The sequence below is a fragment of the Moschus berezovskii genome, chromosome 27 (assembly GCF_049115385.1).
Source record: "Moschus berezovskii isolate FMDL1 chromosome 27, NW_MosBer_1.0, whole genome shotgun sequence".
Lineage (NCBI taxonomy): Eukaryota > Metazoa > Chordata > Mammalia > Artiodactyla > Moschidae > Moschus > Moschus berezovskii.
In genome coordinates this window covers 28,206,078-28,220,963 of record NC_142486.1, presented here as the reverse complement: position 1 = coordinate 28,220,963, position 14,886 = coordinate 28,206,078, and the positions used below count along the sequence as shown (strand labels likewise).

General features: G+C 44.2%; 1 protein-coding gene across 3 annotated transcripts in view; it reads right to left on the bottom strand.

Annotated features, from left to right (window-relative positions):
• Positions 1-14,886, bottom strand: part of MARF1 (meiosis regulator and mRNA stability factor 1) — a 39,613-nt gene that overhangs the window by 12,472 nt on the left and 12,255 nt on the right. For all 3 annotated transcript variants that reach the window (XM_055409544.2, XM_055409546.2, XM_088833334.1), the window contains exons 8-21: positions 13,456-13,881; positions 13,087-13,244; positions 12,840-12,998; positions 11,389-11,551; positions 10,513-10,691; positions 9,019-9,099; positions 6,563-6,799; positions 6,317-6,436; positions 5,445-5,623; positions 3,844-4,064; positions 2,981-3,123; positions 2,676-2,809; positions 1,395-1,597; positions 671-898 (exon numbers count right to left, since the gene is read on the bottom strand). In XM_055409544.2, the coding sequence (XP_055265519.2) occupies positions 671-898; positions 1,395-1,597; positions 2,676-2,809; positions 2,981-3,123; positions 3,844-4,064; positions 5,445-5,623; positions 6,317-6,436; positions 6,563-6,799; positions 9,019-9,099; positions 10,513-10,691; positions 11,389-11,551; positions 12,840-12,998; positions 13,087-13,244; positions 13,456-13,881 (2,631 nt within the window). The remainder of the gene's footprint in view (positions 1-670; positions 899-1,394; positions 1,598-2,675; positions 2,810-2,980; positions 3,124-3,843; positions 4,065-5,444; positions 5,624-6,316; positions 6,437-6,562; positions 6,800-9,018; positions 9,100-10,512; positions 10,692-11,388; positions 11,552-12,839; positions 12,999-13,086; positions 13,245-13,455; positions 13,882-14,886) is intronic.

Below are 14,886 nucleotides of genomic sequence, written 5' to 3'. Positions count from 1 at the left end.
CTTGCAGTGAGTTTTCTTGGTTCTGTGACAGGGGCAGCCTGCAAACCGTCCGGCCGCTCTGCCCAGAGCTGGAGGGTTGACGCAGCACAGGCTGGGGAGGAAGAGGCAGCCACCCTCTCCAATTCAGCCTCACCAGCACCCAAGGCAACTCTGAGCCCCAGACTGCTCCTAAATCTACTCCATAAGTTCAGAAGGAAGTAACACACATTGGAAGCAAAACTATACTCCCAATAAAAATTAAAAAGAAAAAAAAAAAAAAGCCTATCAGGGAGATGGATCTTAAAAAAAAAGAACCTGGCAAGGAGAAGAGAGCTGTGATTTCAGTCTCCCCAAAACTTTGTAGACAAAGATCTGTGTAGAAGGATCCAACTTCAGGTCCGCAGGACCGACACCTGAGAATAAACACCCTGGGATAAATGGGCGGCTGAGTCGGTTCACAGATGTTACTTTGGGGAGGCTGCTACAGACCCACAAAGGCAATCCCAAAAACCTAACCCGCCAAACCCAAGTCATGTCTTAGGACCCAATAAGGTATTAACAACACAGAACATGTTGCAAAACAGCAGTAAGCAGCACAAGGTGTAAATACCGAAACACTGAATCACACGCAAATGCCTCAGTGAGGATCGTACCACCACCAATCTCACTCTGTGAAGAATAACCCCGTTACCTTTACAACGTGGCAGAGTTTCTGTGTTAAAGCCGAAACTGAACTGACATCGTAGTCTTGGAGGCGAAACGTGTAACCGAAAGTCTTAGCGTACTCCTGGAGCAGATCTGTCATCATAAGGCAGTTATCCTTTTGGGACCGAAGCAGTTTAACGAACTGGGCAGCGAGAGCTTTGAACCGTTCAACCTCTGTCAGAGTGAGGATCTTCTCTTCTCCACATTCGAGTACCTTGGGGAACACAGGAGGAGGAAAGGAAGAGTGTTCGTGGGATACGCTGGCATGAAAACATACACAATCAAGCACGAAGAACCACTTCTGTCCAGTTTCAGTTTTGCAAGGTTAGAAAGTTCTGGAAACTGGTTGCACAACATGAGGATATCTAACACTGCTGAACTGTACACTTAAAAATAGGCAGACAGGTAATGTGTATTTTATCACACACAGAAATCTTTTAAGAACTGTGCTGTCAAAAATGGTTGATAGCAGGGACTTCCTCAGTGATCCAGAGGTTAAGACACCGCACTTTCCAAGCAGGGAACGCGAGTGTGATCCCTGGCTGGGGAACTAAGATCCCACACACTGCACGTCACAACCAAAACAAGTGTATGTGCTCAGCTGTGCAGATTTTCATCCGATTTTATAACTCCTGCTTCCAAGGCAAAAAGGCCTGGATTTTCCTTTATTCTCCCCATATTGTTCTGAAAGATAGAATTTCTTCACTTACTTGTAAAATATCAGGTATGGCTTCAAAAAGTTCAAGTAGTTTGGTAAAACCATAATATGCAAGTTTGCACTGCCGGCCAAAGTGGTGATGGTAAGAGGGGATAAACTTATTAAAGGGCATCCGGAAATGGGGTTGATGCCGCAGCAAATCCACAACATCTTTGGAGAACTGTTTTGTCCTTTCTATTTCATCCTGAGTACGTTCTTAAAAAACAAAACAAAAAACCCATAAACCACAATTACCTTCAACCCATTTGTATTTTCATCATTAGTGTAGTTAGTCCTATGCACTAGGCTATAAGAGATAGCATCTTTGCCTTCCAAACACAACCTGAAACACTCTCTTCTCTCTTCCCAGATTTGATCAAGGGCAGAACACCAGGAAGCCATGATACACACACACACACACATACACACCTATGTGACTTCATCTCACAAGCTAGAAAGAATTTCTCTAGCCTCTCCGCCTCCCCACACCCACTCCGTACATATGAACATGACACACATACGTATCTCTGTACTTTTGAAATCTAGAAATTATTTTATTAAATCACACTTCTGAATATTCACATGCTTTGTTTATTCACCTGCTCTTCAGTTAAAACTGCTAGCAGCAACAGGTACCAAAAGTTTAACAAAAATATAGGGGAGAAACATTTAGATGTATGTTTCTATTAAATTTTAAATTAGGGTTATAGAAACACTGACCATAGTCATTTTAGCTTTGGAACACTATGCCTTCATGGACATCAGTGTCCTGCAAGAGCAGTTTAAGAATGTTCCACAGATCTACGTGAGTGGAGAACGTGACTGCACACAGATTTAATTTTTCTTAGTTCTCATCTCAGACCTCAGCTGGAACTAGCAAAATGTGAAAGATGAAACATTCATTTGTGTCTTTTTTCCTTCTCAGGTGTGCAGAGGAAAACATCTTAAGAGTGAAAAACCAGACAAGCAACAGCCAGGTAGCTGACTCAGGTGGGTAATTACAGCAGAAGCAGCCACAGACAGGCTAAAGGAGACATTTTTTAAAAGTGCTGGTTATGCTCCCCTTTTCCCTTAGAGTGAATTCTGAAAAAACAGCCTGCTTTTCTTCTCAACAAGTGCCTTCCCCTACTCTGAAGAAGCTAGGATCCACTGCCTGGCAGTGCAGAGCTCACGCTGCACTTTGCGTGGCATCCCCAGGAACCACGAGGAGGGGGTGAGAGCATCGCTGTGTGATTCCCTGTCACAGTGACCACAGAGACAGACAACCTCCTTCCAGCAAATGTAAGGCACGTACCTCTTCTCGGGATACAAATCACTGCTTCGCTATCTTGTTGGGACAAGCAGATGGTGGTGTCTGGGATCTCTGATATGATATCAATCAACTCACAAACACCATATTCAGTGACATCCCAGTCCTTTGAGAAACACCTAGGTTTTAATCATGGAGATGGATGAAGAATGAGACACAGTACTTGCCAAAATCACCGTTTAAGTTTTTCCCAAAGAATGCTGAACGAAAACCTTAGATCATTATTCTTAAATTCGGAAGAACAAGTGTCTTAAAATATTTGCTTTTATTTTTTTCTCTTCTCAACTCACCAATGATAAGCCTGTGCGAATTCGTTCACAATGACTTGTTTGCTGGCTTGGGATTTGAGAAGTTTGAGTAGATCCTGAGTAAAGCGCTTCACCTGGGCCCTGTGGGTGAGGGTCAGCAGACGTTTGGAGCCCATTCCAAGAATCTGCAAACCAGACGCTTGGGTTATTTACACTCCTAAGACCTTGGCAAAGCCTGACTCTCTTTTTGATGGCTCGCGCTCTCTCTCCCGTTACCGCCCTCAGGGTACAAACCCTTCTGTGTATGATATCTGCACTTTGAAACACAGGCAGATAAACGAAGTGTAGGTGTCAGAATGAACAACTGCTCATGTGCCTGGGATCCCTTTTTTTTCCTTGCACACTCTTTCCTAAACAGTCACATGTTATCAGCCTGGGCAACTGATTTTTGTCTCTAAAAGACAGCTCAAATTTTGCAGGCCACGTTTACAAGTGGGAAGCTATTATCACACTGTAGGTTAATAGGCAAAGACTCCTTAGGAAGCACTGTCAGGCTCCAGGCCAATAACTGGTCTTGAACTCCTTCATGAGAAAAGTAAGCCTGTGTTACAGCAGCTCCTATGGAAGAGTTAGAGAGGGCTGTGCTAGGAGGAGGGAGGGCAGTCTATAGAGGTGAGAAGGAAAGTACTACTCAGTGCACTTAAGAGTTCCTTTTAGTTGGAAACTCACAGCTTTCTGAACAATTGAGAAGACACACACGTGTATAAGGTTTTTACGGGATGCTCTGCTCTGAGCTGACTTCTTAAGAATTAAGTTACCAGCTACCCTGTTTCTTTGGCAGAGACAGTCAAAGCCACGGAGGGACATTTCCACTGCTAAACAAACAAACTCTCAGCACTCCTTACCTGCAATACATGAGGCACCGCTTCTAACAATTCGATCAACTTGGAATAGCCATAGTCTGATACCCGGCACTGCTTTGCAAAATGATGATGGTAAGATGGGATGAAGTTACTAATCGGTATGACACAGGACGGTTGGTTCTTCAACAGATCGATCACTTCTCTACTGAACTGGATCAGCTGGGGGTTACCCACAGGACTTTTAGAACGCAGAAGCCAAGGGTCTAATACGTATTTGGGGAGAAAACAGAAACATGCAAAAGACATAAAGCATGACTGCAGCAGCAAAAAGAGAAATAACTGACCTCGTGTTCCCGGTGTGAACTCAATAATGACAGTGCACAAGACCAAACAGCCATGTCACTTCCCCGCTGCTGAACTCAGGCCCTACACAACCAACAGGATAACCCAACTTCTTTACAGACTGGCAAATGCCTTCCCACTGCTTCTGCAAGTCAAGTTGCCAAGGTGAAGCATACTCCAATGCAGTGAGAACTGCATTGTAAGAGAGAGAAGTATGGCAAAGGCCAACACAACACTGTGAAGCAATTTTCCTTCAATTAAAATAAATTTAGCTTTGGAAAAAAAATTGGGATTCCAAATAAATTAGTTTCAGTTAAAAAAAAAAAAAGGAAGAGTAGATATAGAGGAAGTTTTTAGCTTAAATGGTTGTATGTCAAAGAACCATTTGTAACGTCGTCACTAACATACTTTCCCACAGAAACAAAGTTATAAATGGTCATTAAGCAGGTAGCCCAGAAGGGCCTAATTAACTCAGAGAGGGGCTGCAAATGTTGCCCAGATAACCATGGAAAGCAATGATGCCAAACTAGCATGAGATAAAACTAAGAAACAGGTTTTTGAATTTATCTTGAATGTTCATATAATAAAGACACTGATTATTTTACAAAAGTATAAGTCATCAGATGAAAGCCCTTATAAGGGACTAGTGGGCTAATGACACAGGAGAGCGGAGGGAGGAGACAGCACAACACGGGGCCAGAGGGTGTGCAGCGGGGGCGAAGGCTGGGAGAGGCCCTGGGACAAACAGCTCCCTCGTTATCCTGACCTTTCTTCCTACAGGGAAGGGGCAGGGGAAGGTGGGCGTTGACGAGCAGGAAGTTTTGGGGGCCGAGGTAATAGTGCTGTGCTCAGGAAACAGGATCAGACACCTGCAGCTCAGGGGTCACTGAAGCCGAGAATCTCATGCATCTCCCAGATCAAAGGTCCTGGTCCCTGACACTTAAATCTATTTTTGCATTGATCAAAGTCAAAAACATCAATCAGAATAAATTGCTGGAGTAAATATTCAGAGATACTTCCTTCAAAGATCTGAAACGATTTTTAAAAGGCGAGCCAAACAAGCTTTACAAAATTAGATAACTAGAGAAGATTTGTAACTGTGGAATCTGGGTTTAATAAAAAGTTTTTTAAAAAACAAGTCTAGTTCTGCCAAACTGTCAGCACTTTGGAGTTTTTAAAAGATCAAAGGAGACAATCACGCTGCTTTTTGATGGGCAAACAGTGCTGCTATTCGAGAGAAAGACCAGCAGCCTGTACTGCAGTAGACCATGGCTTGAATGGACCAAACACCTGAAACCTACCTGTGTTTGGAGGCGGGGGCTTGTTGTGAATCCACTTAACTACTTTGACGCCATTCTGTGCGGTGGCGATGTTCACACCTGGCACGCAGGTGATGAGGTGTTCCAAGGGGACGCCCCCACCTCGGTTTTCCTGCACTATTTCCAGTTCACCAAACTCTGCGGCATAACAATCTGGAAAACTGAAGGGGGGCAGGGGAAAAGGCTAATTAAAATAAGGAAAAACAGAGCACCTGGCAGACAGACTGCTGCTTTTAACACATCCATTAATAAATAATTTCTGCTAAGATGCCCATGGTCTGGCTTTGAGAGTTCAAATGAGTCCTAGAAAAGTGATCACTGTCTCCCTTTGATGCATTCTGATGGTACCAAAAATTCCGGGCAATTTTCTAGCAGAGGGGGTTAAAAGTAAGGTAACCAGGTTCCAAGTTCAAGCTCCTCTAAACATATTGGTTCAGCAGCTTTACAGCAACTTGCTACCCTGTTGGCCCCTCTATTAAGCCTACCATGTGGCCCATGATGTGGTTAAACAGACTAGTGAAGAATACTTTTCTCCCTTAAATGCTGAAATCTACAACTATCTGAGACTGTGCACTCTCACAGTACTTGAGCAAAGCACTTCCAACCATCTCTTCTCTGTGGAGAAGAATCTGCCCCACACATGATGATGTTTCTAAAATTCAGCACAAATACGAAATGTTCTTCTTGAAATATCAAGTGAATGAATCCCATGTTAGATACACTTTGACTACAAGCGGTAGCTAAAAACACTAGGCTGAAGCCTGGTACAGTGCGTGCTCTGGGAGAGGCACAGGCAGAGGGTAGACTTTCTAGAAAGAGGAGAACGAAGGCATCACAATGGCTTTGACAGTCACCTTAATAAAGGCACGGTGCCCTCATGTGTCTGCAGAAGACTATGGACCTGGGGCGCAAATGTCTTCAGAGAAAGAATGACAAAAGGAATCTTGTAAGAGTCTGGATCGAATTCATGTTCACTGCAGAAAAGAGAACAGAAACAGCAGACATTTCTCAGTGGTGTAAGATGTTCCCAAGGTAATTCTAACAGATGCTCCACAACCTTTTACAGAATGATTGTTTCTCAAAGGAAATGGGTAACATACCTGAAATCCTTGTTGGGACAGTGCTGCCTGCAGACAGGCTCGTGATATTCTAACTCTTCAAATATAATTGGGCTGCAGTTTGTTGAGGAGCCGTCGTGAGACTGGGAAGACCCCAAGGGGCTCTGGCGGGCCTGACTGCTGGGTAAGAGACACACTAGCCTACCATTTCCTTGCTCACGGATTGCAACCGTGTCTGTTAGTTTATACAGATCTGACACATTCAACCTGTGTCCAAACCTAGAAACAAGGAAAAAGAGAGAGAGATGCTGACTTAAAGAGAATATTTTTCTTCAATTGTAGAGAAATACCTGACCTGTTTAGATAAAGCTCTGTAAACAAGAATGGATCCCTGTCTCTTTGAAAAGTAAAACTGGGATAATTCTACTACAAATTCACTCACCATCAAACCAGTAACACTCAGCACTCTGTGCAATCATCCCGGGCCCACTGCCCATTACAGTGATTATATGCATTATTTGGTACATATCCTCCTACCCCACAGTCTCTGTAAATGCCTCACCTAAATTTCTGAGATGGAAAACTATCTGCTATAACCCCTGTCAACTTGGCCTCCCCTTCAGTTCCAAATCCCTATTACCTCTCATTATCTCTGCTCCCCTCCCTCAGAGGTATTCCCCTTTCCAGCTACTCCTCACGTCCACTATGCTTCAGTCTCCTGATCTACACTAGACTGGGCTCCCTAATCACCACTCTGACTTGTGTCTTTCATACCTGGAACACAAAGGCGCGGGATCTGAAGGCAGACAGATGTGAGTTCAAATCCTGATTCTACCTGTAAGACCTTAGTCAAGTTATACAACCAACCTACACCTCAGTCTGCCCGTCTGTAAAACGGGGTGACAATCCCTACATCATGGAGTTGACATGGGGAAGACACATGGTATATGGAGGGAGCTTAGCACACAGTAAGTGCTTGTTCAATGTTATCTGCTCTGTCTCCTCCCAGTGCCCTGTCTACATGCTCAGATCCCCTGCAAACGTGTCTCAAGCCCCGGTCCCCACCCCCAACACTGCCCTGCTCCCTAGAAGCCCAGTCTCCTCTGCGCCCTCCCAGTCTGGAGCTCTTGCATCTTCTCTGAAATGGAAACAGCTGGTCTCTCGAGAGCCGCCTCTGCTGTTTCACTATCCAGTCTGCCACCCTGTTCCCTCCAGGATTTTCTCCACAGGACTCTTCGGTGTCAGCTTCCAAGTCACCACAGGCTGCCTCCTCCTCCGCTCCAAACCTCACACCACTTTCTCAGGCTCTCCCCACTCCCCTGAGAGCACTCTGGCCTCTGGGTTCCCACTGGCTTCCAGGCCCTAGTGGCATTCCACCAGTTCTGCCCTCTCTCTGGCTCTCCTCCCATTCCTCTGAGCTGATCTGTTCCCAGGTCTTCCAAGATCACCTTTAGGCAAACAACTGCCATATCTTCAGAGCTGACTTCTTTCTTGAAGCAAACTCTACATGCGTAGAAGACCCCCTGAACTCTCTTCCCAGAGATTCCAGTTGCTCGCTAAAACTCAGAAGCCCAAAGCCAAGATTAAAAACTTACTATACCTCCTAAACAAGCTTTATTTCTTTTCTATTCCAGCTTAACTATATAACCTTTCCCTCAGTCATCTGGGGCAAAAAACTCAGAATCAAACTGACCTCTACTTTTTACCTTGCCTGCTACATAAAACTAGTTACTAAGCCCTATTTCACCAGCATCTGAAACTTCTGTGGTGTCTAGTTCCTCTGTTCCGACAGTGTCTGCTTAGAGCTGGGACTGGTGCCCACGTTCTGTGTCCCCCTCTCCCCCAGTTCCATTCACTCCAGCTCAGACCCCATCCCTCCTGAAGCCTTCCCACCACCACACCTCCCCTCCCCTCCTTTCTCTGACATTTCAGTGGCTCCCACTACCCATGCAATCGATCATGGCCAAGCTCCTTGTTCCTTGCACCCTCTGTAACCTCAAGGCATTTTCTCCTTTGTAAGGACAGTTGTCTTTGTTTTATACAATAAGTAGTGACTGTCTTTTGCCCTTCCAGACACACGCCCCTCCCCCCACCCAAAGAAATGCGCTGTCTTCCCAGCTCTGACCCTCCAGAGCCATTCGTTCCACTGGGATTTGCTGAGTGTCTGCTGAGCGCTGAGCACTGGAGACTCAGTATTACATCTGATCCAGTGCCTGCTGTCCCAGAGCTTACAGTCTAGAAGGTGCCTGAAAATGTTCACTCGATGAATAATAGAACACATGAGCCAAGTGGAAAAGATACAAGTACAGCTTTAGGGACTGAGGTCTAAATTTACTAAAAATAACTGACATTTTTAAAATGCACGTTTTTAAAACTGGACTTTCAACCTGAACACCACCGTGTTGGTCTTGCTTCCTCCCCTGGCTCCCTCAGAGTTGCTACCAGTAAGTCACCCATCAGCACTGGCTGGATCAATGAAAACAACAACCCTTGCTTACTTTTTTTCATAGATATCCGTAAATTTAAAAAGAGGCAGACAACAGGCTGGAGCATCCTGAAGAATGGACATTGTTTCTGCGCTGCAAGAAAAATGGTTAGCCCATTAGACAACAGATGGCTTCCTCTGTTCCAAATTGTCTTTAAAAACAAGAGTTCACTTAATTAACACAATGCGTACACAAAATAAATACACTCATTTATTCTCAGAGTTTGAGCTTCCAGGAAAAACTTAAAAGAATGGACTTTAGGAACACAGCAATTAAAGAATATTTAATTTGGGACTGTGACTTTTATCAGACTCAAGCAGAGCTTTCCACACGTGTGTATCAGAAAGAAAAGGGCAGATGAGCCTGTCTCCTGCCACAGTGTAGTTCTATCAGAGAGATGGGAGAGGACTCCCCACAGCTGAAGATATACAACTGAATACACTTAAGAGTGACTGGCTCTGAGCCATAGGATTATGGATGATTCTTCTGTCCCCAGCTTCTTTTATGTTCCTGAAATTTCCAAATTTTCTTCAGTGAGTATTATTTTTATTCGACAAAATAAAAAGATAACTTAAAATAATGGTGAAGTTTTAACTTGTATACGTTGTGAAATGATTACCACAATCGTTTAAGTGAACATCCATCATATAATCCAGATACAAAATAAAAGAAAAAGGATGTTCTCCCTTGTGATGAGAACTCTTGATGTACTCTCCTAACAACTTTCATGCATGACAGCAGTGTTAACGGTATTAATCATGTTGTCCATTACATGCCTAGTACTTGGGTTATAACTGAAGTTTGTACCTTTTGACCACCTTCATTCAATTACTCCCTGACCCCCACCTCTAGTAACTACAGAGCTAATCACTTTTTCCTGTGAGTTTGCTTGTTTTTTTGAAGTATAATTGACTGACAACAGTATACTAGTTACTGGTGCACAAATCACTATGCTGTACACCCAGAAGTTAAATAGTGCTCTATGTCAAAAGCATATTATGAATAAAACCATCACCAGACTCCTAAGATTAATCTAATTATAATGTAGATGTATGGGGCTAGGTGTCTGTTTGACATTGAAGATGTACCTGCAAGTTGAGAGCATAGAACTTTGTAGATTTACCCCCTTATAGATAAATCTACCTCCTAGTAAAATTGGAAGGTAGTATTCCAGACTTTCTAGGCTTATAAACTTTTGCTGTAGAGGTCCACTATTTTTAGAACCTGTTCTGGATATGTGGCATATTATTTTACTCTTAAATGCCGGCCAAGATTAAGCTGAGATTCACCTTTGATTAATGACTCGAACAAGAGTAAATTATTCTAGTTAGCTTATTACTAACTTCTACCTTATTTCTAACTCTATCAAGAGAGGGGGGAAAAAGCATTACTGCATATGTGAGCATCACAAGAGGGTTGGGGATGGGATAAAATCTATTTTTATTATTTCTAAAATTGTTTCTGGGCCAAAAATAACATTTTTGAAACAAACGGCTTGTTCTTTACCTCAGTAAAGAGAGTGATTTATTAGCAGCTCCTGTGGCAAGTGAGACCAGGATTTTCTTGCTGCCAATTTTGTATCTGTGGAGGCTATTCACCGCACCAATAGCTTCTTGTAAGTTCTCCATCTGAACCACAGCTTTGAGCTGATAATCTGTGTGGGGGCTGAGCTCAACACTCTTCACCTGCAGTGGTAAAAAGAAAACAGATGCCGATCTACCAGAACCGTGTCCTCTTGAAACTGAAGGTCAATCACTAAGGAACTTGCTTGTGGACTTCAGTGCTGCCGTGAGGGAACCTGTCTGAACGCCGCACTTCCGCCGACCACAACGGAAGCAAGCTAAGATGGGTGACCTTCAGGGATGTGACACCCGCCTGGCAGGCCTGTGCTCTGGCACAGAGCTCTCCAAGGCAGGCTAAGGGGCCAAGACACACCGGGTCTTCTCCAGATCCTGCCAAAACTGGGGCAGAGCCAGTTTAAGAACCAGCAAAAGGTGCATTTTTTAGCAGCCTGCAACTAAAAACTGAATCAGACACTGTAAGATGAACAAACAAAAACAGCCAACATCATTTTAGAACCCTGTTTCTGTATTTTAGCAGCTGGAGCTAACTAAAATCCATCAGTGTTTTATTTCCCAAAGAGCCACTAAATCCCTGCCCGGGACCACAAGCACATCTCTGCCAGGCTTCTTGCTCCCTGGGGCTGTGTCCTGCAAACTGAACAGACAGCGCCAGCACGAGGAGACCCGAGTAAAACACAAGGCGTTCAAACTCGTGAAGCGACATTTATAGCCTGCCTGCGGTTACGTGTGCTGCGTCAGTGCGCTCATCTTCAAACACAGCAAGGGGCAGAAGAGAGGCGAGAGAGAGTGAAACGGTTACCTTGCCGTGCCTAGAAAATGCTTCCTGCACGAGCTGCTGCAGCTCCTTCCGGGACAACCTGTAGTCCAGGTTGCTGATCTGGACGTCCACACCATGCGCGAATGGGTCTGCGCAGTCAGCACCAACGCTCGAATGTGCAGCGTTGAAAGCAAGCGGGGATGCTCTGTTTAAGAGGTTTGGAGAGAGACTCCTGCTTAAAAACGTATGGAGTGAGGCTTACAAACTGCTTAAAAATGTTTTAAAATTTACTCTATTTATTCAGTTTATGTCATTTAGATTTTGCTTAAAACTACATTAAAAACTGTTTTTTAGAATAGAGTTTGGTTCTCAAATATGCTTTTTCTTAAAACATCACACTGATTGGACTCATTGTCAAAAGTACTATCTGTTGACACCCTGATTAACAACGACAAAAATTTTACTTAACGTCAAACATTCCTTTGTTGGATTATTTAAAGCTAAAGGCAGCAATTACAGGCAGGGCTGATGAATTCATTTTCCACTTTGGGTACTTATTCTTAGGAAATCAGCCTGTGATACCAACGTCAGCATTTACTCTCTCCCCAGCTCTGAAAAAGCCAGATATTCTTGTTCATATGTTGTGGCTTTTCTCCCTGGGAGGAAAATTTTTACATCGATTTGCAGATGCCATTTTACAGGTTCAAAATCACTTTCAACAGTGAGTTTTCACCAACCCAGCAGAATAAATACAATGCTAGTAGGAGCTCATGAGACCTAATATGGCCTTACAGAAGGATTACTCAGAGTAAATTCAGAAAGCTTAAATAAGGAGTTACACAGATGGTTACAGTGGTTTATAGAGACCTTCGTTTCCCAAACAGCTTCCAATAATTACCCTATGAATAAAGAGAACAAATGCATGTCAGTTTGGGCCTCTTTCTCAGCTCGATGAGTGATGAAGTGATAAGGACATAGTAAAGACATCTTAACATGCCCCCATCACTGGCCAAGGACTCCAGGACAGGCTTCTCTGACCTCGGCTTACCAAAACTCCCACATGGAGGATGGAGAAAGGCAAGAAGCAATGCCCCCAAATGTTACCTGAGGAACAGGGAACTGGTAGAAGAGCAGTGGAAGCTCTTTTATTTTTATTACTTTCTATGGTTCAAACATTTTTAATTTTTACTATAAATTTTTACTGGAGAAGGAAGTTTGCTTTACAATGTCGTGTTAAGTTTCTACTGTACAGCAAGGTCAGCTGTCCCTTATTTTGGACTTCCTTCCCATTTAGGTCACCAAGAGCATTGAGCAGAGTTCCTTGTGCTGTTCAAGGAACAGAAGGTTCTCATTAGTTACCTATTTTATATGTAGTACTAAGCTTTCTCTTTTAATTATGCACTTCTGAATTGCATGAATTCTGTTGAATAAACAGATTACTTCATAAGCCCTTCTACTGCATATAACCATTCCACGGATCAAGTCCCACTCACCGAGAAGACCAAGGCTGAGCCGTGAGCAGGGGACTCACTTGCCTGGATGCGATCAACTTGCTAAAAGCAGATGGGTAACTCACTTGGAATAGAGTCCCCTCTTTCTCTTTTTTCTCCACAGGAGAACTGGTAACACTGCGGGCGCTGAGGTTCTCTTTCCTGGTGGAGGGAAACATTGCAGGCAGGAGGTCACGTGTTTCCCTTCACATCAAGACAAGCAGCTACGAGGGAGAGTAACGGGACCTACTTGGGATTGGTTTTGTAAACAGATTCTGCCAACCCTGGGGTTTTAGGCGCGGGCGCTGCAGCACTTGAGTTTCTGTGAGGAGGCACCCCCGGCCTCAGGTGGCCTTGCTGGGGCTCACTGCTTCGAGTGCTGGTCTTTGACTCCAGGCGGCACAGCTCCTTAAAAGAAACAAGAGCAAGGGAGTTTAATAGTTAAAGTCTCCAAGATGTGTCAGACCTTGTACAGTAAACACCTGACTTCAAATAGCCTTGAAAATATAGGATAACAAAAAAAGCACAGACACACCAAAAGCGGGTGAGCACGTAAAACGGAGAGCCCATGAAAGCAAACCTAGCATAAACTTCAGAAAGCAAGAGGTGTCACAGTTACCTGTAAACTTTTCACATTGGTGTTTCTGGTAGCAGATCCAGAATTTGCCTGCAACCCTTTTCCAGGTGCAGCTTTGGCACTGGAAGGTGACTCACTTATATCTTTGATGAGGCACAGTTTTGGATTCTTAAGTTTCTTGGGAGACTTCACTTTGTCAGCAGTTGCGTTTGAACTCTTGGTTTCACAGAGTTCGCCGCTTTTTGGAGTAAATGACACGATGATCCTGTTACCAAAGACATCTTCATTTTCCATTCGCTTCAGAGCCCGTTCCGCACTGTCTCGGTTTATGAAGCGGAGGATGGCGCTGCAGCCCGTGATGTTCAGCACCTTCCCGCCACAGTTGTCGGACAGGCGTCTGAGCCTGTTGCTGATGCTCTTCCCATCTTTGTTGGCTGGCAGGTTGTAAACGTAGAGCAGGGTGTGGCACTGTGGGCACAGACAAATGTCAAAACAGGTGGACTCAGGGGCCCACACTCAATGACACAGAACAACGGTCTCCAAACTACAGTGACCTCGGGGGAGGGAGAGCAGATTTCCACGGGAAAGGGTACACGTACTTAGACTGAAAAACACAGGAAAAAAAGAAGTGTATCTAAAATTATCACTCTGGTGAATTAGAAAAAATATGTGGCAAGATTTAATGTTCTGAACAATCAGGTTTGTTTTTTTTACTCATAAGGAATAAAGATCTCTACAATGGGTAACCTCTCACCTAAGAGACTACATTTGACTTAAAGGCCTTCCAGATTAAAACAGGGAGTGCCACACAGAAGGAGAGGGAGGAAACGTACCTACAGCTAGAAGACTTAAGGAATAACAGCAAAGGTGAATTAGGGCTGCAGCTCCAAAGCTTGAAACAGGTATTGCCAACTGCAGACCATCCTAAGCATGCGTTTAATCTTGGGCCAGGCTCTGATCTCACTGACTATCAGGGGCTGCAGAGGGACCAGCACTGCAAGCGCCTGAATCTGGAGGCAATCACGGGGGGACCTCCAGAGACCTGAATTTTTTTCCAAGGTGCTGACTTCCTCCTCACTAAAATGAGGAGGTTGGGTGAGATCATTCCTAAAGTGCTTCCGTAACTCTCAAGTTATTAAAGTATGTTAAAACTGCATTTCACGAATGGGACTGCCTACCCTTCTGGACCATCCATGCTATAGCTCCTTTCTATTATTATTAACGTGTGTTAGTCACTCAGTTGTGATGAACTGTGACCCCAGGGACTGCAGCCCACCAGGCTCCTCTGTCCATGGGATTCTCCAGGTGAGAATACTGGAGTGGGTTGCCATTCCCTTCTCCAGGGGATCTCCCTGACCTGGGGATGGAACTCGAGTCTCCCGCAATGCAGGCGGATTCTTTACCATCTGATCCACCAGGGAAGCCATATATATTCTCCAAATAGCTTAAACACAAGTTCAGTGTCCCAGTAAA